The sequence below is a fragment of the Pyxicephalus adspersus genome, chromosome 1, assembly GCF_032062135.1.
Source record: "Pyxicephalus adspersus chromosome 1, UCB_Pads_2.0, whole genome shotgun sequence".
Taxonomy (NCBI): Eukaryota; Metazoa; Chordata; class Amphibia; order Anura; family Pyxicephalidae; genus Pyxicephalus; species Pyxicephalus adspersus.
The window spans coordinates 93,409,177-93,432,935 of NC_092858.1; the positions used below are offsets into that span (position 1 = coordinate 93,409,177).

General features: G+C 36.1%; 1 protein-coding gene and 1 long non-coding RNA gene across 3 annotated transcripts in view; one reads left to right on the forward strand and one right to left on the reverse strand.

Moving 5' to 3' along the window:
- The window catches only part of MYOM3 (myomesin 3), a 57,757-nt gene that overhangs the window by 13,896 nt on the left and 20,102 nt on the right, over positions 1 to 23,759 (forward strand). For both annotated transcript variants that reach the window (XM_072419303.1, XM_072419294.1), the window contains exons 2-15: positions 335 to 448; positions 4,494 to 4,574; positions 6,538 to 6,697; positions 7,652 to 7,809; positions 14,277 to 14,372; positions 15,438 to 15,526; positions 15,726 to 15,770; positions 16,343 to 16,483; positions 17,927 to 18,088; positions 20,788 to 20,929; positions 21,499 to 21,698; positions 22,678 to 22,731; positions 23,008 to 23,135; positions 23,287 to 23,470. In XM_072419303.1, the coding sequence (XP_072275404.1) occupies positions 342 to 448; positions 4,494 to 4,574; positions 6,538 to 6,697; positions 7,652 to 7,809; positions 14,277 to 14,372; positions 15,438 to 15,526; positions 15,726 to 15,770; positions 16,343 to 16,483; positions 17,927 to 18,088; positions 20,788 to 20,929; positions 21,499 to 21,698; positions 22,678 to 22,731; positions 23,008 to 23,135; positions 23,287 to 23,470 (1,747 nt within the window). In that variant the 5' untranslated portion in view covers positions 335 to 341. The remainder of the gene's footprint in view (positions 1 to 334; positions 449 to 4,493; positions 4,575 to 6,537; positions 6,698 to 7,651; positions 7,810 to 14,276; positions 14,373 to 15,437; positions 15,527 to 15,725; positions 15,771 to 16,342; positions 16,484 to 17,926; positions 18,089 to 20,787; positions 20,930 to 21,498; positions 21,699 to 22,677; positions 22,732 to 23,007; positions 23,136 to 23,286; positions 23,471 to 23,759) is intronic.
- LOC140336317 (uncharacterized) lies at positions 18,265 to 22,258 on the reverse strand. The gene is made up of 3 exons (XR_011921866.1): positions 22,148 to 22,258; positions 20,568 to 20,612; positions 18,265 to 18,343 (listed from the first exon to the last, which is right to left on the reverse strand). It is a non-coding gene; the product is annotated as an uncharacterized lncRNA (long non-coding RNA).

The window sequence follows — 23,759 nt, forward strand, 5'->3', positions numbered from 1 at the left end:
AAGATTGTGTGTTACCTGCCACAATGATAGATAAAATTAGTTTTATGGCAGTAACCTGCTGTAGATATGTCAAGGCGTGAGTCTTTTATCATCTTCTAGACCAGGTGAACCAAGGGCATGCAATATTAAGTATTCTTATAATCATCATCTAAACATGTTCCTTACACTTCACTCAAAGGTAGGTGCGAACAGATCATCACACAAAGGCAGATTTTAACATATGTATTTAGCATTATTATACAATATAAGCCTTGTATTTTGTTAGCCCAGCTATACACAACATTTTGGGAAGCAGGCAAATATGACCTGTCATAAATTTGTCTTTTTTCATTAGACTTAGGATGGAGAAAACCAGCAAATATTTTTATACAGAAGAAGAGGAATCTGAGCAGAAGAAACGGAAGTTTGAAATGGAAACATCAACAAGGAAAAAGAAATTTAGAACAAGGTCAGGCTCTGTTTAGTTATCACTAATGTTTAATGGCTTTTGTTTTGTACAATATATGAAAAGTGGCTTAGTTTTTGTCTTAGTGAGCAATTACAAAGCTACACTTCACTTGCACATGGTACTGCAACTTTTAAAAATACATATGTAAAGGGCTACATTATATGATCTTTAGAGACAACAGTATCTATTTGCAATTCCTTGGAAGAAGAAATGACTCTTAGGTTATGTAAACAAGTTAGATGATTCTCGACCGATACGAGCCTCAGGGATCCATGACCAACAGAAGACGAGCGACAACAATGGAAATGAAAGGGAGTGAGCACAGCGGGGTGCCGCTCACTCGTTCTCCCTCCTTAATAGAACAGAACGGCGCAGTATGTGCATTGCTCCTGCATTCCTTTTTCAGCCTTTTGTGAAAGATTGTTTCCATTACAAAAATCTAGCATGTGTACATAGCCTTAGGGGTATTTTGTAAAGAGAAGGGATAGGTTCTTCTCTATAAAGATGGCCTTATTTATACATAAATAACACAATTTTTCTGTTAGGCCCCTTTGTGAAAGTGGTGATCAGCTGCAAATATTGCAACTTTTCAGCAAAATCACCACTTTTATAAGTAACAACATTTTTCACACATTTGTCATATTTATTTATGTTGGACTGATCAGCAAGGGACAAAACCTGATCCTTCTTAAATATAGTATTATAAAAATAGTGAACAGGTTTCCAAAATAGGAAAACCTTCTGAAACCCTAACGCAATGGTTATAGCTCTCAAAGAGAGTGAAGATTGGGCTAGTTACCATCTGAACTGGTAAGTACTCCTGTATTACAGGCAGGATTTAGGATTGGTTTCAACTATAGGAAAATGTGTTGTTGTATGTAATACAGCAAATAAAAGCCATCTTTGTGGCGGTCTGTTGCCATGCTGACCCTATTTCTTACCCAAATGGGTCCGCACACAAGAATAGAGAGAATGCATGCACTGCAATCCAATGCAAATGAGAACATCAGCGATTGCACTTTATGCATTTTGCACGCTGTGTGAAGTGCATTGAACTCCACTGCAACACAGATGATGGAAACTAATTTCTTTATTGTGGCACATGGAACTTTAGGCTCTCTAAACATAGTTCTTCATGTCTGCTGCTTATCATTAATTTGCACTACTAATACACTCAGTGACTTTGACAGAAGTTCTGAATGGCTCTTTCAATGTCTTCTATGTTCTAAATGAAGAATGTGAAAAATGTGTGAGACCTTTTTCCCAGGCTAATATTGGTAACTTTTACAATAATTGCATTGCTAACTCCCTTCCCTACCCAATTTCTGTGCTTAAACCTGGCAGATCAAATGCCAAATATTTATTCATGTTTGCATAGAGTGATAGAATTACATAGGCACTAATCCCCCCTGGCACTGAACATCGTTCTCATTAAAATAGATTTATTAGTCTTTAAAGGAAGATAAGCTAGCATTGGCTGAATGTAAAAATAAATAGGTGACTATGTATTTTAAATTTGTTTGCTGATGATTGTATTTTACAAATATCATCACATACTGAATCATCTGTTAAAAGCTCTGGTGCAGATGACAAGTCTAATTTTGAAGTTTTTTAAAGTCAAATACACTCCTGTGCTTGTAATTGTGAGTGTCCAACACTGAATTTTTGGCACTTCAAGCACTGTGGCTTTAAAAAAGGAAAAATATACTATACTTTATAGTCCATAAAGCATATATAAGTAAATAAATAAATAAGTAAATAAATAAATAAGTGTGTTTATGGTTTTGTCTACCCACCCTCATTGTACTAACAAATCTACTTATCCCAGATACAGGCTTGCCTGCAGCCACTGGTGCTTGTTTGCATTTCACTAATGGATCTTCACTATGCTGGCCACGTGTACGTAGTAGCAGCCCATAGGGTTCTATACTATTTTATTGTCCCCCAAATTAGCAGATTCCTAAGCCTATGGAATCCAATAGAAAGCTACTGCGCAGTCATGGCCTGCTGTTTGGATTTGTACTCTAGATGCTGCAGGTATGAATGCAATGCATGCATGCCTCTGGAAAGATGGAAAGTGAACGTACTTAGGACAGGACAAAAAGGACCAATGAAATTTAAAAATATACTTAAAGGGTAAAGCAGGTCCTTGTAGGTAAATTTTACCTAATCTTTTACTGGGTAAAGAAACTCCCATTTATGTATTTTAATCTAACTGTTGAACTGTAATTGCAGGATTTGGCTGGGTTAGGCTAACTATAATACCGACTTGGCCATATAGGTTTGATGCCAGTGTTGCAGTTTAGATATAATGTCCCTATGGAAATGTGCCCATGATATCTGAGCTATCTTTTGGCAATGTCATAGCATTCTGAAACAAATCAATGTGTATGAACAGGTGTTTACCACAGACAACAATTATTTCTATGAATATGCCGTGACACACTGTTCTTGGAAACAGGAGTTCTGTTCACATAAGTGTTAAGTAGTTTCAGGAGCAGTGTCAGCAAAGCTTTATCATGCCAATGAACTTACAAACATTTGGCCTTCAGACAACACCTGGCTGGGAATAAAAAGCCTGATTTATAAAGAATGCTATTTTGGAGTTAAATATATTTTTGTTAAGTCCACAAAGCAAAAATGTTTTAACTAAAGGTACTGTTGACCTACAAAATATTGGTGGGTAAATGTATACATGCTGCAGTGATTTTTGCTGCTGTGTTTTAACAAAACAATGGCTGGGCAACCTTCTGAAGTCCATGATATAATGTATTTTTCTATCATCTTGCACAAGCAAATTTCTTAAACAGCTGTCATGGCCCAAGGACCCCTTTTTAACCACAAATTTAAATTTAATCATTTTTTGTATAAATGTAATCATTTTTTGTATAATATAATATTATAATAGTAATAAATTAAAACAAATGAAAATACATTAAAAAATTGAAAAAATGCACAAATAAAACCCTGCACCATTTTTATGCTTATTCAGGTGCATTGTAGATGTAATTCAAAGTATCGCAACACCCTTTAACAAACAAAAACATGTTTATTACAGCAAACTGCATTATTTTTTAAATGGGCCCTAATGGGGGCTTTATAAGGTATCTATTGGCATGCCACCTTGCACGATCCCCTATATTTTTCATTCCTTCAGTCTTCCAGACATAGAAGATTTCTTTGTGGCTCCTGGACAGCCTGAAAGTCCAAAAAGTGAAATTGCCACAGGTTTCTTCCATGTAAAAAATTTACAGCCAGAGTTCATGGGTGGTACTGAGCCTGAGGGCTTCATTCAGAAAAAAAGTCAGGAGAAAGACATGGCACAGTCTACATGGGATTTGCAGGGTGGCATCTGAGTGGCAAAGCTAAAAAAACATACAAAGTGGAACTAGATAGCCAAGCACTAGTGACACCACTGCTAGTCAGTAAGGAGCAAAGAGATATAGAGATCAAATGTTGTTTATAGTTCCCCATGAGCCATCTGTTGGTAAGCCTAGTTCTAAACAGTGTGAATACTCCCTTTTATTTGCATATAGATACTACAGCTGTTTATTCTAGTAAAATGGCGGTGGATGAGGAGAGGGGATATCTCTCCTATGAAGGCCAGGTGTCACATACTGGGAGACAGCACCACTAGGGGGCACTACGGCTTGTACAGAGGTGGTATGAGCCCTGAGCATTTGCTTTAAGCCTTCATTCATACAGGCATTGGTTCCCACGAGGAGATGGCCAGCTTTGGGGAAAAGTAGTAGACATAAGTGGACAGGCAGTCCAGCACATAAATTTGTCACTCTATCAGTTCTAGTATCTGTAGACACATATCCTAGCACAAAACAATATGTCCAATATCCTTTTAACACCCAACTAGACAATCCCTAACTTACTGTTGATAACCTATAAAGCTGTAATCTTGTGAAAGGCACAGCGGTATATATGGCTGTTTCTGCTGTAATGTTTTTAAAAGGTTATTCAATAATCTATTGTACTAAATAAAGCAGAGAACAAAACAATGCTTAGTGCTATTTTTTTCTGTTGTATGTTTCAGTGCGGAAGAGTTGGTGGATATTCCAGTTTCATCTATTGATCTTTCAATAGCCAGAGCTGAACAAACTTTAAGGTCCACATTGTAAGTAAACACAAGGTAGCTCTAAAAATAAATAACAATAAAATGATTGACTGTTTTTTTTTGTTTTTTTTAGAAAATTAGATAGCAAAAAGGTAACTCTTGTGATTTGGCCTAGGCTGTTTATAGCAAATCACAATATGTGTGTGTGTGCCAGGTCAAGCAAATATTTAAACCTGATTGATATGTTTAATGCAAAATAATTTTTAGATATTCCTATTACTAATATATTTATTCTATTCTCCAGATTAGTATTTGTCAAATATGATTGCTACAATATAAATTACAGTATATTGAGAAGGATCTAGACCCTTGTACGCTTGTGTCATATGAGTCACATGGTCTGTTATGGCTATAGTTACACACTAAGGAATGAATAACAATGTTTTCTGCTGGAAATGTCTTCAGTGATATCAGGTAAATCGGACAATTGCCCTATGCATTGCCCCAAGTTTGAACCAACCTTGTCAGATTTTTCTCTGCTACACTGATACCACGCTGGATTTGGAATAATTCCATTCAGTGGTATTGGCAACATTTTGGTTAAGTACTTATATGGATACCTACTTAGGTAGTAACTTTAGTAACTAAACTAGCCGAGCAGCCTCTGCAACAGTGGAGGGTCTACCATGAAACTTTATTGGATCTTAAATTTCTGCTTGCATTCCCACTAAAACAGTTCAACTTTTATGAGTAGCATCTTTTTCCATATAAGTTATTGTGTTACATATATCTAATTGTGGACTAGCTGGCAGTGGTATTGATCTTGTTTTTGTAAGGTGTAAAGGGAAGTCTGGATTAAATGTACTTTAGAGCAGATTCTTGGGGACTTGGGAGGTTCTACTTTGCATTTGAAGTCTGTAGTTTGATATTGTATACTTCTTTGTTTACCTGTAACCACTGTGATACATCAGTTATATCTAGGATGATTTCTGGGGCCTAATTTCATAACAAACATAACATAACAAACTGAAATTGTAAAAAATACTTTACAAAATCTGAACCAACAAATGATAAAAATGACTCATGATTATAGTTATACAAATATGTTTGATAATATAGTAAACATTAAAAGTAAATAAAAAGGCCAGTTTAAATATTCGTCATGTAGCACAGTCATTAAATGTTTGTATGTCTTCCCATTGTTGTAGATATTTAGAATTCATAAAACCAATGATTTATTCCTGGTCAGTTTCCCTCCCTACTTAGTAAATCACTGGCCTGAAATAACCTTGTAGCTAGTAAATCTGGAAAGCCTGATTGACATTTTCCACTCATATTCCTTGTCAGGGTTTTAGTCCCAAAGCCTGAATCTTTAAAAAAACAGGCAGGTAAAAATGGTTCCCATATTTCCATCCTTACAGAATTAATTGTCGCCACATACATAGTGAACATTCCTTTAACTATTTCTGGATAATCACATGTTATGGAAAGACTATTTGCCAGCTGATTTTGGCTGAACTGTTGTAATTATTTAGAATGAGAAGCTTGATAAATGAGCCTGTTGTGGTCAAATGAGCAATATTTAGTTTGATTTGGGTGGAGATTGATATACAAGCATTGCAATGTTGGAGTTATTGGCAGAAGTAATAAATAATAGATATAATATTGCAGTTAATAAATATGTATGATTGGTAGGTTTAGAAATTCTGTTGTACAGAAAATACCCTGTGAGTTATCTTCACTTACTACACCACCAGTATATTATGCTGTGCTTGATTCGTAATTTACAAGTTAGGAACTTTTCTTTTGTGGTGCAATAATAAAATGTTATTATTAATTGTTTTATAGCATATATTTGTAGATATTTTTTTTCTTCCCATTTTTTTTTCAAATTTCTTATCATTGTTCTTCTCCCTTCTTTAATCATGTTTAAACCCATGACAAACAGAACAGTGCTGTGCAACAAAAAGAAATCAGTTTTTATCCTGTAACTCCTACTGACCAATAATGAATGCCATTGTAGGTATTACGTACCAAAATGTGATGTCAAAGACTTGTGGTCGGAAATTAGGGAGCAGAGAAAATCTGGATTCAGGAATGAAATGGAGAAAATGGAAATTAAGGTACTCCAAGCCTGCAGAGCCTTACGTGTAAGAGCTGATCGCAAAGCCTCATTTAGAAGGGTAAGTCATGAGCGAGAGGTCAAACATAGAAAGTCAGCAAACCAGGCGGATAATCCAAATGTGTCAAAGGGTGTATGGTCAAAAAAGAACAGGCTAGAGATCATGCACAAAATGTCAGTCAGCCAAGAGGATAATCCAAAGGAGGCAGGTTTGTGGTTGGAAGAGAACAAGGCAGTGTTAAATGTGGCCTGCAAACATACAATTGTATTGTTCTTCTTGAGTTTAGAATGCAAAAAATATGATACTACAACTAAGTTTTCCTGTGCCAAAAAACACAATTTATATTTGAAATATAAGTCATCTGTTCTTCCCTTCTACTGAACTAAACCATGTCTGCAGATTGACAGCAGTTTAATGCATACATAATCATGTGGCAAAAAGCTCTCTTTGGGTTCTATTTATAAAACAGGGAAACTGACATTCTCTCAATTATTCCATGGTGGGAATCAATTACTGCCACTGAAACACATGGATCTGGATGAATCCCATGGGGGAACGTCTGATTTGTTTTATGAATAAAACCCTTTTCTGATTTTCACCACCTTAGCTGGGAAGATAGAGGTTTACAGGGATGCCATACACAGAAAGTAAAATTACCATTGGTGAACTTTTACATGAAAGTTAGGGGGATGGAAATAGTGCAAGCAGAACAAAAAGACATAGAAAGAGTTATAATTTTGTAAAATGACATTGTGGCCCCTTAAAATATAAACTGGGTTTAGAATAATCCATCCTATTGATTCTTATTTGCCTTGTTTTACAAGAATTTAGAGTAGTATGACTGTGTTTTCACTAAGTTACCATTTACATTGGCTTATTTTTAGAAACCCATTTAAACATTTATTTACATGACAAACCAAATGTTTCCTGGAAACCAATATTTTTTTTTGTCCATTGTGGTTATGCTGTAAGCAGATTCACCTAAATCTGACAATACCCAATATGTTTTTGTAGGCTGAAGAAAAATCCAGACAGATGAAAGAGTTCAGAGAGCTGTGTGCAAGACGTGCACCTATGTTCTGGGTCCCACTCAGGGCACATTGTGTGTGGGAGAGGATGTCTGTCACACTTACTTGCACTGTAATGGGCACACCTAGGCCAACTGTACAGTGGTAAGAAACATTCACGTTTTCTAAATATTGTCAGTGTGCTAACAATAAACCACAAAATATCTATCTTTTATTGACTACTATTTTCCTATGTATCATTTTAGACAAAGCAACTTGTCAGTGGTATAATAAAATTACATGGCATGTGCACCTGTCTATGTACATGTGTACTATGGATCAACATTGTTCCCAAATTGAGATAACTTAGTAGGATATAGGGCTCTGTGAACCTTATCAATACCAGCTTAGCTCTTCACCGGGTAACAAAGTGAAGCACAAATGAGCCCCATACAAAAATCTGATAGAAATTGGATTACTGATGCTGAAAACAATTTTTTGTTAAAGTTAACACAGTTAAAAATTGAGAACAGACAGGCACTCTATCATTACTATCTGCTCTGCCACAGAAGCCAACATCTTCACCCTCTGCTTTTCTGGGTTTGAGATCTTCGGTCATTGTGCTTGGCCAAACTGGAGACAGGAGTTAGTTCATTCCTGGCAGCCTCAGGTATACAGGGATACCCAGCTTTATATACTGGGCTTACCAGGCACAGCTCAGTGTGCATTTCAGGACACATTGTGAACAGGCGGGTATGTTTTATTTACAGAAGGGATATCTCCTGTCCCATTTGCAATAAACAACCTGTCTGCTTGCATAGCTTTTGAAAACATCTAAAAAATGTATCAGGTAGACTGAGGTATGCCTTTTATGCAGTACCAGTATATGAAGAGTGTGTGTCTGACCTTTCATAAATACACTCAGAAATAATTTAGTAAGACTGAACAAGGATTTCTAATGAGGGCCTGTATTGTAGAAGTTGTGCCCACAAAGATATGCAGAAGGGGGCAGACACAGGGAGTTGCAAAGTCTGCCACTGAATGAGGGCCATGGGCCAACAGGGGCCCCCCGCAACCAGGCCTGTGGCATTATTTGCTGTGCACAGAGGGCAGAAGTCGGGCCGTCCTATAAAGACACTTCCACCTTTTCCCCTGTAGATGTCGGACTTGTGGAAGGATCTGTTGTACAGCCATGATGACAGAGGTATTCAAGCAATAAACTCAGGCACAGAAAAACTTACACAGAAAAAGTTACCGTGTTTTGCTGCTGTTCTGTAAGACTCGAGCATAGCCACAAATAGAACATGTAGAAGGGTAGGAAGGATTGACACTTCTGTCAATTCATTCTACATGACCAGATGTCCTACTTGTGGTGATCCACCACTGACTGTGGTCTCCAAGTAGCTGATCTTTTTTTCATTACTAACTTATCATTCCTTGTTCTGCTCTGTGTCTCTGTGTAGAGGTTGCTATTTGAACTTATGTGATGTAGTTTTCATAATAAATTGTGTGAACATAATGTTCTAAACTGCTGGTAACTTCCTGACTTTTCACACATGTCAAGTAGAAGGCACTACTTTGGTTCGGGAGGTAAATAATTCAAGAGAAATATATTGTAGTTACATATTGCGTTTAGGTCCAACATAAGAAATAGCATCTAATCAAAACTTTTTATTTACTGGTCTTTCTGCACTAAAATCAGACATAATTTGTTGTTACAGCTAAGCAGAACATATCATTATTGCTTTACTGAGTAAAGCTGATACCATTAATGCTATAGAAGATATACAATTCATGTGTCTATTTTAAAAAATTACACTTTGCACAACAGCTTTTTCCTAGTATTCCCTTCAGCCTTCTTAAAAATATTCTTGCCTCTGGGAGTAAACAGCTTACATGTCTGTGGCAATAAATCAGAACCTTAACAGGTTACTTTCCTTTAGGGGTGGGTGTGAAGCAAGCTATGGCTGCTATTTCAGACACACCATTTATTTAGAATTCAAATTATAGTGAAACCAGAGTTGATATTAGAGGTGTAAACCTTTTTGAAGATTGTCTTCCTTTCCACTACTAAAGGTTTACAGTGCCCAAAAATATTTATTTTAATAAGTTTTGCATGGCTGCTATTATCACATCATTTTGGGTTCTCCAGGGGTGAAATGTCACCGCCAGGATTCCATCTTTAGATGAACTGCCCTGTCAAAAGATAATAAGATATAATTATATTCCTTGTTAGCATATCTATAAACTAGGTTATAATAAAGATCTGACACATTTGTTAAGACCCTGGAGACATTGTAGTGCAGTGGTCGCCAACCTTTTTGGTTCCGCGGACCACTAAAATCACCGGCTCCCGACCGCATATGCGCGGGGGGCTGGGCGTCATTTAAAGGGGGAGAAACCTCCCCCAGGGTGACATCATTATGACACAGTGTCCAGGGACACTGACTCCCTGAGCCTGGGAATTGCTCAGGGGACGTGGTCCGTGGCTCTGGCCAGTCCCCCGCTTGGGGGTGCACCGACCAAAGCCGCAAACCCCAAAAATTTTCTCACAGACCACCGATTGGCGACCGTTGTTGTAGTGTGTTGTGTATATGTGGGAAAGGCTGAATTCGACATCTACCCAAAAAGTATTTTGGTTATCAGTCAAAGTAGTAGATTCGATGGGATCCATCTTCATTGTCTCTATGAGCTGTAGATTTAACAGGTTAATGTAATTTATTGATTTTAATTAAAAATATGTTAAGGTTTTTAGTTAGAATTTTCGATAAACAAAAACAAATCATGTTTTAATTTAAAATGTGTTTTAATTTTAAACACAGAAAAAAATGTGAGAGTGAGAGTGAAAGGGGCAGTAGTGTGCATCAGGTGGGGCTCTATTGCTCCCCAAGTCTTATCTGTGAACATGCTTATAAGGTATTCCTATTCTGATTTCAGGCTCAGACCTCAGGTTCCTTTCCTTTCATTCTCTGGCAAGGGTGGCCCTAAATGGGCTGTGCTGAGGAAGACTGTGACAGTGCCTCTAGTACTGGGCTGTTGGAAGAGGATGTAGGGATAGGCGGATAAATAGAATATTCATAGGAAGATTCAATGGGTCTGATTCATTAAAGCTCCCCAAGGCTGGAGAGGAAACACTTTCATCACTGAACCTGGGTGATTTAGCAAACCTAAAACAGATTTCCTAAAAGTAATTTGCTATTTGTTAGCCATTGTTTTCAATCCTGGACCAGATCTATTCCAGGTTTGCTGGATCACGCAGCTTTACTGATGAAAGTATATCCTGTCCAGCCTGGAAGAGCTTTCATAAATGGCAAGGCCCAAGGTAATTTTTCTGCAAATTGATGACATGATAGTGCTGTGGTCAGAAATAGTTCCTCACTTGATGTGGTGTCCAACAATTGCTGGACAGTTTTGAATAAATCAAAGATTGAAGGGTTGTGAGAAATTATCTGGTCATCTTCAAGTTCAGCTTTACACAAGTTTTATAACTACTTATGAATGGCATGTGCTAAGCTATTTCAGCATTTCATAATATAGGCTTGATTATCACAAACTCAAACCTGTAATATAAGTGCACTGGTGAAAAAAAGATGTCAGTTTATAAGCCTATGCAAAAAATTTGGGAAATCAAATGTTTCCCAATCAGTCAGTGGGACAGATTTAAATTAAACACGTGTGTTAGGCAAGGTACACTCGTGCAATTGTTCTCGTCCGATAATCGTCTCACAGCCGATATCGAACGAGAATCTTGCGTGTGTACAGCACTCGTCATCCATCGTCCAAACGACTGTCCTGGCGGATCCACGGATGATGGACGATGAACAATTGTAATGGAAGTGAAGGGGGAGAGGGTGCAGTAGGGTGCCGCGCCATCGTTCTCCCCGCTCCATAGAGCAATGACGATGTATGTACAGCACTCGTTCATGCATCGTGCAGTCGTTAGTCGTTGGAAAGGATTGTGAAAGACAATGGTTGCAGGTGTGTACATAGCCTTATTAAGTGCTTTCAAATCAAATTAAGGATTAATATTTAACATAATACATTATTAAACCTATTCATATCCACTATAGTTCACTACAGGAAGTGTTAGGCAAACATATACTAAATGCCTTTTGAAAGTATGCCATCAGCATTAAAGGGAACTGAAAACCACAGGTTTCCTTTGATCTGTTGGTTAAACATCAATGTTACACAATAATAAAAGCTGTTGTTGTAATACCATACTAAAATGTACTTTGTTTACCTGCAGCTAAAAGTGTCATCTTTTTGTGGCGATCACCACAAAGTTTGAGCATACATTGAAGGATCCCCTTATATACCTTGAATAATATTCTCATTTGTAAATCACAGACAAAATACAGCCCTTATTTGCAATGTTTACCACAGTCTGACATGAATTATTCTTTCACTGTAACCTAAACACATATCTTTATCATACTACATTCTCGGTTTATGTTATGACCTTCATGCCACTGTGACAAAAAAAAAAAATATGCAGTACTGTTTATGCAGCATGGATCATATATTGTTTGATAAAGCATGATTTTTAACCTTCCTTTACCCAGTGACCACACAACACCACAACATTGTTAGTCATAGGAGTTATAACATACCTTACAATCAACCATAACAAATTACAGCAATATAGATAACATCACAACTTGGCAGTACCAAGAAAAAGGAAGATCCTCAAAGATGTTATCACCATCAACTATACCAACCTGAATGTATAGCATGGCTAATTGAAGAATATTGTGACATTTTGGCTAAAAATAGCTAAACCATATGAGCTACTTAGTTTTTACTGTATTGAATACCCTCTCTGGGAATTCCATTTTCCAATTCCATTTTGCTTGCATTACAAGTAATCACACACTGGATTTTCATGTGTGGACAGCAGTAAAAATGAATTTGATTAGGTGATAACTTCCTAACTAAATTCCTTTGAATATTTGGCTCCTTGAATACTTACTACTGCCAGGACTTGGAACACAGGAACATATCTAAGGACTTAGAATTCAGGATACAGTTTCTACCTCGGTACAGCTCAGTACTCCATAAATGTACCGATCACTCTACTTGTGCTGGAGAAGCATGACTTTATACCATGTGCTAATTAATGTAGCTGAAAAGATCCTGTTAACACTTTAGATAGATTTTAGTTATTATAATGTGTAGACTGATTACTGATCATAAGAAAATAGGTAAATGTTTAAATTATTTAATAACAAGAAAAAGGTTATTAGAAACAGGACAATTTTCTACAAAGTAAATACAATCACCAGAACTTGATGATTAATAGTTCTCAAATTATACTTATTAAACCTGTTTCTTAAATCATAAACAAAGCAGATGTGTAACATTGCACAGGCCACCTTCTACAAATGACTCACTGGTGAACTAAAAAAAGCTTTGAGAGTTTTCGAACCATCATAGCACAAAGATTTGTGAATATATGTGTATGTGATAAAGTGAATCTGTAGTAATGAAACTTTGGTTCATTTAATAGTCAGCTAACCCATTCATCAATGTTTCTCCCACACCACCAGTTTACCTGGCAGAGCACTGTATGTTCTGTGTGAAAATTATGTATAAAGGTGATTTTGTATAGCCAGTCCCAGGTCATGGGCCCCTTTTGAAAATAGTACAGTCAGAACTTTATTTTTCACTGTAGCAGCAAGCACAGTACGGCCCAAAACATACACATGTAGAATGGGCAGTGAAAGAGGAACAGCACTGTAATCCATGCTCTCATATTCACTTTTTTCTCTATCCCTTCTATGTTCTGCTATTTGAGGAGGTTGGTTTTTAAAAGGTTGATATCAACACGAATTGGAAAATTGAGCTAACTTTAACTTGTATTTACTTGTTTTAAATGAACACATAACTGCATTTCTCGTGTTTTTCTTTCTGAAAATTAGCTTCAGGCCACTCAGACACCCCTGATACTAGCTTTGTGAGAAAAATATCAGATTTTTATCTTAGAGTGGGTGAATAAATCCTTTCACCATGTTATTGTTAGTAGCAGTTGCTATAGCATTAAAAAGTCATCCTCAGTGAAAATAAAGAAATTGGACTCATCCACATTATTAAAGTGTATGTATAGCCAAAACTGTTTTTTTGATGGAGTCTTGTACCCCGTTACTCCTTTTTTTTAGTGCAGAAAGTCTGAAGTTTAAATGACACCTTACATTTTGCTACATTTGATTATTAAAGATACAAATGTTTTCTCTAGTCTGTTTGGCACTGGTGAGATTCGTTCCTGTCCTGGAGATACAACAGAACTAGTGTGAAATTCTCCCAAAGTGAGGGAAATTCTTAACTCTTGTTCAAGTGAAACAAACTGAACCTGTCCCAGGGTTTATAATCCTTCGCCACTCCAACAACCTTAAAAAAAAGTTTGGGCTGGACTGAGTCAATGATATTTGGTATAGTAACATATACTATAAATGACAACTATAAAAGACAACAGCAATTAGCAATTAATTTATTACAAACTAACCTGGCTTGTTTCACAACCTGCAGTAACTTGTTTTAACCAATTCAACACTGGTTTAACTATTAACAAATGTTTTGAGATTAGGAAATAAGTGATTCCAGTCTAGTTATTATTTAATTCATATAATTTTCAGGTTTAAAAATGGCCAGCCTATCGAATTGAGAACATCACCTCCTGCAAAATATAAGATACGTAATGAATATGGCATGCTAACTTTAGAGATCCGCAGGTAAGATCACCAAGATGCAGTGACCTATTTATTGTTGACCGCAGTAAAATGATCATGCAAACTACGCATGAAACAGTTAATTTTCATAACTATTTTGAACTCATGGACCTTGCAGGTTTGTAAGGGTTTAAGACATACAAAAAGCATATACTGCCATCTGGTGTAAAAATTTAACTGTAGCAATCACTGGTATACTACTGGTACCACTATTTTTATGAAAATGTTTACGCATGTCAATAATATCTGACATTATCTTATCTAACACATACATTACAGATAGTGAATTGTATGTAAATCCAGCATAATCCAGGGAAATGTTACAAAGTATGAGATTAGTATAAGTATGAGATTAGCAAGTACCTTGCTATTAAAAACATCAGGGCTGCCAGTTAAAACCCTTAAGCTACGTACACACTTCCAATTATTATCGTCGGAAAACGAACGACGAACGTTCCTGCACGATATACACGAACGATCGTATAGCACCGATCCTGCACATAGAGTTAACGACACGATCGTTCGTAGATATTGTACACACAATAGATACGATCGTTTGAGCGATAGAGGAACTATGTGCACGACAGGAAAGTGAACGGACGTTCGTTCATCACGCATGCTCTGAACATGGACGATCAACGAACGACCGTACACACGAACGATGTTCAACGATCGTCGTCCAATCCGATCCGTCGGTCCGGTCGTTCGTTTCCAGCGACTTTCCTCGTTCGTCGGCGTCGTTGGTTACTTTTTTACGAACGATTTTTTGCCCAATCGATCGTTCGTCGTTCGATTGGAACGATAAAAATTGGAAGTGTGTACGCACCTTAACTCATAATATTCAGCTATTCTTTACTACTTATGAGCAGACTGGTGTAAGATTAGGTCTGCATAAGAACTTTAATGTGTACATTTGATAATGTACAGACATGCCACGTTCCCGTTGTCAGTACACACACATAAATGTAAATATGGAGCTATTTTATTTAGAATGCATATATCAACGTTCCACAAAATAAGAGCAAATATCACTATATAAATGGCATTTGTCCCCTAATTCCTGAATAGATGTTCCATGGAAGATTCTGCTGACTACAGTGTTGTGGCTACTAATGATTTTGGTCAGGCAACGTCCTTCGCTAATGTGCTTGTAAAAGGTAAGTAATTTAAAGCAATAAAAGCAATCAATATGTAGACATATATAAATTACTTTTGCTAAATTAGAATCATACATACATCTTCTGCATTTTTTTACCATCTTCTTTCTGGTCCCCATTACCCAGACCTAAAGATTCTTTTCTATTCTTGGTACTTTTATAGGCTGCATACTATTTTTTATGTTTTGTTTTATTTCAGAATATGAAGGACTAAAAGCAGGCTGGGACTCAGTTTCATATCCTTGTAAGTAAACCAGGACTAGGATTTATATTACCAGATGTGCTAAAAACATTTTTCATAAAGCAAGAGGTGCATCTAAACTTTTCTTGCTCTGGTGGAAATTGTAAAATAATTAGGAATACCTACAAAAATTAATACCAACTGCTATACTTATAATAGACCCTCACAGCATTACAATATTGTGATCATGTACCTGGCCACAATTATATTTAAAATTGAATGCTCACTTAGCTTGATAAACAAAGTGAATTAATATTTACTTAAATTTTCCAATCATATGCAATGAAAAAGCACTTTTACTCTTACTTGCTTGATCGCTGGGTTCCCAGTGTTGGTTTTCTAAATACCCAGCAATCCTGGCTTACCCTTGCAAATGCTGGGACTATATGAACAATGCCAGCAATCCTGGGTACCCCTGTGCTTGCTGGGACCGAATTAACTCCCAGGCAAGACATTTGTCTTTTGTGGGCTTTGCCTTTAACAGCCTGTAACCCATTTCACTTTTAACATAGTATAGATAAGTTATTTAATGTTGTACCATTCAGTACAAAACTCTACTGTATTTTACTTTGTAGCTTTGTTGCCATCCTATGAAGGGGAGTTCACCAGTGTTTTGGGGCCTGTGTTTACCAGAGAAAAGGAATCATTTAGACTGTCGTGTTCCGTCTCATCTAGCCTTGAGAGGCACAAGCCAAACGTCCAGTGGTTTAGGGATGGTATGTAAATTGTTCTTTATGCAATGAAAAAATTGTAGGATGTCATTATCTGGACATAAATCCACAACGAAAAAGAAATTATATTATTATGAAACAATAACTATAGCTTTATTTCTTTAGATATATCTCCTAATATGTCTAGTTTAGATTTTTTTTCTTAACTACTACTTTGTGAACTGCAAATTAGCTTTATATACTTGAATATAAAGAAATTCAAGTATAAGCCAACCAATTTTACCTGATAAAATAGGTAGGGGTAAGAATGTTTAACTATTTATGCTAAGGGTTCTTTGAGCTATTTCTGATTGACCTTTCATTGGATGGTGGCTGTCTAACTTTTGGGTCCAACACCATCAGGCAGAGCCAATGGCATGATGTCAATGATCCTTGTAAATGTCTGTAAAGGTGGAATCATAACCTCTACTTGGTTTACTTGAACCCTGATTAATACTTTTTATAGGGGTTTCTTAAGACCTGAAAATTTTTTCAAAGTTTTTTCTGGGGTAAAAAGGTTGAGAAGTGCTCATTTAGCCATTGCTCACCCACTTCAGCTGGAAGCCGCATTATTCATTGTAGTTATAGTTTATATCTGGAATTTATACCAATTGCTGTGATCCTGAATGGCTCATTCAGCCTTATGCTTGATAGAAGGCTGAATGGGTCATTCAAAATGACAGCAACAGGGAAAGTAAACCACTGATTTAAACTACAAATATAAGCTGAAGACATGCAGGCAGGCGGTGGCCAGACCCAAGGGCTGGAAGTTACAGTTTTTTCCATTTACTATACAATCTAACTCTCAATTGTCTTCTGTCTGGTTTGGGGTCTAAATGAGTCTGTTTTTGAAGTTTTTAATATGTATCTAGCTTGTATCTATTTTGTTTCTACTATACATTTACAAACTTTGTTTTATAAATACACATTTATTAACAAAGGATTGCCAAAACATTATGGATTATCTAAAGAATAAATACATTCATAGTGTGTTAATTTTAAATCATTAAATCAGTATTTTTAGGTTAGTGGGTTAAAGTATTTGTATTTGCTCCTAAAAATATCTTTTCTGTGTTATTGTTTGCTACCAATAGATATTGTTGTATCCTCAAGTAAAGTGTGCAACAAACTAATTTCTTATTTCACCAACAAAAGTGCTTGTAGTACACTTTATATTAGGACACAATGCCATCTAGTGTGTGACCCAAGTATAAACAGCCATTCTTTTTCAAATGGCATTTTGAGGGAAAACTATCTCAGTTTATACTTAAATATATATGGTACCTCAAATTAGGGTTAATTAAGGTTTACCTAGAGAAAACATACAAAATCATTATTCAAGTCCATATTGTCCATTTTGTTGTCCTTAAAAGAACCAGACAGACAGACTAGGTCAAAATCAGCCCACATGTTTTACTAAACTTAGGATATCACTTTTTATTTTATTAGGAATATTACTAAAAGATACAGAGCACAGGAAATTAAGCTGTGAGGGCTGTGAAGTTTCTCTTCATGGATCCCCTGCTTTCAAAGAAGATGAAGGATTCTATACTGTCAGTGTGCCTGCTGCATCTGGACATCAAGAGCAAACTACCTATATGTTCGTTAAAGGTGAGCAGAATAAAAGCACATTTTTCTATATTTTTTTCTCTTCTGAGAAAAAAAAATAAAGGAGTATTTTATTAAAAATTGAGGATTTTCATGTAGTTAAAGCTAAGGTCCAGGCAAATAGCTAAATATAAAGTGCAGATAAGGGAGATGTTTACCTGCCAAAGATATTTTACAGTTGTGCCACACATGGGATGAGATAGGATAAGATGAATTGTTGAAGTGCTTTGCTTAGTTTTTCTGGAACACTGCATGTTTCTGTAGAAATTCAGAAATATCCGCAAATTATACACAGCATTATTTTTTAAGGCTAGTAGGCAGATACATGTTATGGTATACATGCATGTGTGTTCATATTTCCAGTAAGAAAAGTTGGAGTTTTTTTTTATGTAAGTTACATGTTTCATAAAGCAGTTTTCGTCACTGTTCTAAACCCCCAAAATATTTGCAGTACACCTGTGGTTGTGCTGATATGCAGTAACAGTTTGTATAGATCATAGGGTTTTTCTTTACCGAGTTAGGTAACGTGTACTTATATTTGCAGTAACACAGTTGGTGTCACAACCACTTTACTTTAATATTGCAAAAACATAATAAAAGGGCATATCATATATTTTAGCAGAGGTGCTAGGCATTAGAATTTTAGGTGACAAATGCAATCAGCTCCAGCACAACCAAACTGTAATAGGGCTTCACAGACTGAAAAAATGCCAGCATGACTGACAAACATGGTGCTGTACATCCCTTATAATTCAGAACATTAAAGAGTAAAAGATTTTTTAGGAAGACACCTCCATGGCCTTTGGTCTCTGCTATGAGATTTAAATATATATTTTTTAGGAAGCATGAACTAAGGCCTCCTCCCTCCATAAGAGCTATTTTTTAGAAAGACATTTTTTTAGAGGGCCTTCTGTCCCAAAAAAACCCTAAATTAGTGTAATGCGGGCCACACTGTCCAGGAACAGTGATGGTGACTGAGATAAGCAGATAAACAGTTGAAATAATAAGTGAACATTGTAATCACATATGTCACTTTTGCTAGGCATCACAATCTTGATAAAGCCTATAAACAAATGAAAAATTAAAAGGAATCAATATAAAGAATAATATCTTTACTTTAAATTTTCTTGAAGTCCCATTATGTACTATTGGCACTAGTGAACTAGAAAACTGCTTTTGTTGTAACACAAAGTTGCCCTTTAACCTTTTTACCCAGAGGTTTATGAACCCAATATGAAAATCTCTTATCTCATGTTACAGAGGACAGTCAATCGGAGTACAGATAAAACTTTCAATCACTGCATGTAGCTTTCCACACAGCATGTCAAAGATTTTTTAAGTAGTGTCTGTTACATTCATTGAAACCTTCCACCCTATTTAAAATAAACTATACCCTTTTGTTATGTCTCTTTTGAAGGAGAAACAAAAGTATATGTTTTATAATATTTAGATCCTCCCTAAATATTTTTTATAGGATGATACTAAGCATGTCATATGGAAACATCTGTAAAAACACTTTTAGTGGCTGTTTGAAGCATAAATTTGGCCTTTAAATGTTCAAGTGAGTGGTTCATTCATATTGAAATGTGTGCCTTTTTCTTATGAATTTGCATTTTATGTTATAAAATATATTGTTTTATCTTCACCCGGAGTTATTATTTTTTCTGCAATCAATAGACACCTAATAAAAACTCACAGGTTATTCTAGCCAGAAGAAGAAGGGCAATTTCAGACTTGTGATGAGCTGTAGCTTTCTGCCATGGCTGCAAGCGGCAGATTGTGGGGCAGTCCCCAAAAGTGACAAGTCACAAGTGATCACTTGCAATGCAGTTGTCTGCAGTTGCTGTGTGCCTGGTAGCTGTGTGAAAGGGCCCCAAGGGTATTTCCAGGAGTAAATGCTTATAGCAAAAATAATAATAATGTAATATTTTTTTTAATTGAATATGTTATTCTGTAAAATTGATAAATATAGCATACAGGTATATGTGGCACAACCCTTTAGTGAATGATAGACATGCATTGTCATAAAAATAATGCACTTATAGAGGCTCTATTTTAAAAACAGGGAATCATTTCCTCAAACATTCCCTCATAGGTATCTTCCAGGTTCATGTGTTTCAATGGTAGTAATTGATTCCTGTCAGGGAATCTTTGGGGGAATGTCAGATTTACTGTTTATAAATAGAGCCCATAATGTTTCTTGCGGAATGACAATTCTAATCCCAAATAAAAGTGATTAAAAACAAGTACTTACCTTGTCACTACACTACGTTTATAGAGCCACTGTGTACTAAATTTCAGTAATTCACTCCTATTTAGGTTGTTTTTGGATAATAAACCAGGGAACAAGACAGCGGAACAACCTCTACTTCCTATACTATACTATATAAGAGAACAACCTACTGAAAAAGTAATGATATAGAGCACTGAGTTGCACAATTTAGTTTTTTTTTAAAATATGATATAGATCACAAGCACTTACCAGTGTAGAGAGAAAATAATGGGATCTTGAGTAGATGATATGTTTCTAGGGTAAAGAAAAAAAGGGGAGATAAGAGTAAAGGTTTACAGGTCACAAGGGGCATTAGGTCTAATGCAGACCCTCCCCCTAATAACACCATTCAATAGTATGTAAAACCTTTACGAATTAATGTAGGCTTTATAAGCTGACCATCTTTTTGTACATTTTTATTATGGAATAGATGCTCCACCAGAAAGTCCTGGAGTGCCTGGATCCCCATTGTGTGTGCAGTGCCATGATATACAGATGGATTGCCTAGTGTTATCTTGGATTCCTCCTAGTGATGATAGGGGTAGTCCTGTATGTGGTTACTACATTGAGAGGTGAGTATATATAAAAACACTCATTATCCCTTGAAATGTGCCAGTATAGCCTCTGTAACTCATTACTATATTCACTTACTCTTGAGCAGCATGGGACACCAGAAGCCTGGTATGTATGTCTCTTTACTTTTCTGAGATGGAAAAGACGCCATGTGCATACCAATAATGTGATCTTTTCCAAAAGGTAGAAATCAATAGCCTGTGAATTTTACTAGATTTTTTTGCTACCTGTGTCGTCACTGGGGAGATTCACCCCCCTATTTATCCTGGTGAATATTGTAACCTTGACTGGGAATGAGGCACTGTTGCCACAATAGCTTTAAAAGGATAACTTCCAATGGGATTATTAGTTCTGCTGACAACATTCAGAAAGGGAATTTTTGATGTTTTCTTCCAATTTGCAGAATAGATGGAAAGAAATATATTTAAAGAGTCATAAATTGCCATTATCTCCCTTATCCAAAATGAAAAAGATTATACATCTTCATTATAATACAATAAAGTTAAAAAAAATTATAAAAAAAATGATGTTATTTTACAATATGAAAATGGTTTCTGTTTTTGTTAAGCTTTGATACTTCTACAAATCAGTGGATAAGGTGCAATGAAATTCCAGCAAAGATCTGTCGATATCCTGTCTCTGGTTTAATTCCTGGGCATACATATCAGTTCAGAGTAACAGCACTCAACCAGGTTGGTGTCAGCCATCCATCAAAACCAAGTGACCCTGTGACAACAAGAGATCCCTCTCTGGAAGATAGAACAATAGGTTTGTTCTGATCAAATGCTATATAACCATTACAAAATAAGTTGTCATTTACTGTGCATATGAATAAGTATTGCAGAACCATGTCATCCTGCAATAACATTTCATAAATGTAAATACTGTTTGCTCCATGTGTATATGTATTTATATATATATATATATATATATATACCCACCATAACAATTGTTGTGTATTCTTCACTAACACCCAGTACCACAACATTCTGTGCCCCGCTTTATAGTCAAATACCAGATCTCAAGTTCACTCCGAAAAGATCGCAAAACAATCCTTCAGTACACAAGAAGCTTTCCTTTGACTAGTCTGTTGCTGAATAATTTTAAAATCTATAGCTGAGCCTAGTATATACAATAGGAGTGTACAATCTCTTATACAGCATCTCCTAGATCTACCACAACTGTATAACATTAAAAAAAAAACAAAAATACATTACATTTGCATCCAGTAAGGTTGACTCTTGCCCTACATAGTTGGTGTCTAAAGCAGTTTGTACAGTCAGATTGCATATGGCTGTCCTTAGCTGACAAAATAAAATGTTTTCACGCTAATACATGCTAAGTAACTAATAAAAGTACATGGGTTGAAACTGTTTTATGAATGTGTTTTCCTGCATTTGCTTTGCAGTCGTTTGTGGCTTTTATGCACGTGAAGCACACTGAAAGTTAACCTTCTATCATTGCCAAATTACAGTCTGGTGTGCCTTTATTTATCTGATGTCAGATAATTTTTGGCATGAGGCCTTTCAAAGTTTAGACATCAGGGAGATCAGGTGAATAGTAACCAAGTCTTGCTTAGGCAAACATCTAAGTGATTGTGTTCTTCTGATTTTTGACCTTTTGGTTGTGCTATGTGCAATTATTATTAAAGAAATTACAATATTCTCTTTTTATCCCCAACAACATTGCCAGCAATATTGAAAAAGTGTTTAAACTGTACTTTTAACTATATTTTTCATACATTTAGTTATTCCATATAGTGAAGGAAGGAAAATTGCTGTTAACAAAGATGAACTGAAAGGTATGTACTGCATGCTGGATGACATCTTACATGTTTGTGTGTGAAGGAACATTGTGTGATAAACAGGTCAAGTACCAGAGATAGCTGGGATCATGGTAACCATATCTTTGTTTTGTGCTTGTATATGCCAGATGACCTCATAGTCTTCAACTATTTCTGCGCAGCTGTTGTCCTAGTTATTTCTGTATGAAATAATATTGTACCAACATGTCCTTGTTTAATAAATGTACTGTATGTTCTCACTCAATAAATTCTCTTATCGTTCCCCTAATTCAGAAGATGTCAAGGTGCCCTCCTCTCCAAGAAATGTTCGAGCTTCAGAGGTCACAGAGGACTATGTTGTACTTTGCTGGGATGAACCTGATCCTCGTGGCAAAGAACCTCTAAAATACTATGTAGAAAAGGTAGTAAACCATTATTTTTTATTTAAACTGTTTTTTTCCCCTTGAAAATAATTGGGTATTCAAATTGAGAATAACTATAAGTGAATATTCCCTTTTCCGCAGTAATTTGTTCCCTCTGACATATATAAATTGTACTGTCACTATTTATTAGTCTATTTCAGGAAGCAACTATTGGGAGAGGATCAATCTGGAAGAACCAGTGTCTTCTCCAAGGCTTGCTCTGCTGGATCTGGATAAAGATAAATCATATAGTTTTCGGGTACAGGCAGTAAACAAATATGGAATCAGTGATCAATCTGAACCTAGCGCACCTATTTCTCTTAAAAAAGTGTTAGGTAATTTCTATTACAGTTTAAAACTCCTTTCAAAAAATACTGATATCTAGACTTGTGATATTTGTAGGGGGTGTCACATGTAAAGAGAATAATATTCAAAACCTAATGATAATTATAGACCGTGTGTGGTATGATGCATAGCCACCAATTTTATTTAGTCTTTAAACTGAACTCCAGGCAGATATATAGACGCATGCCATGCCAAATGTATGATTTGTGAGGTGAAGGGAGGTGAACAGAGGAGGATAGTGCGGAATGACAATTGCTGATACACAATGCTTTGGGTTGG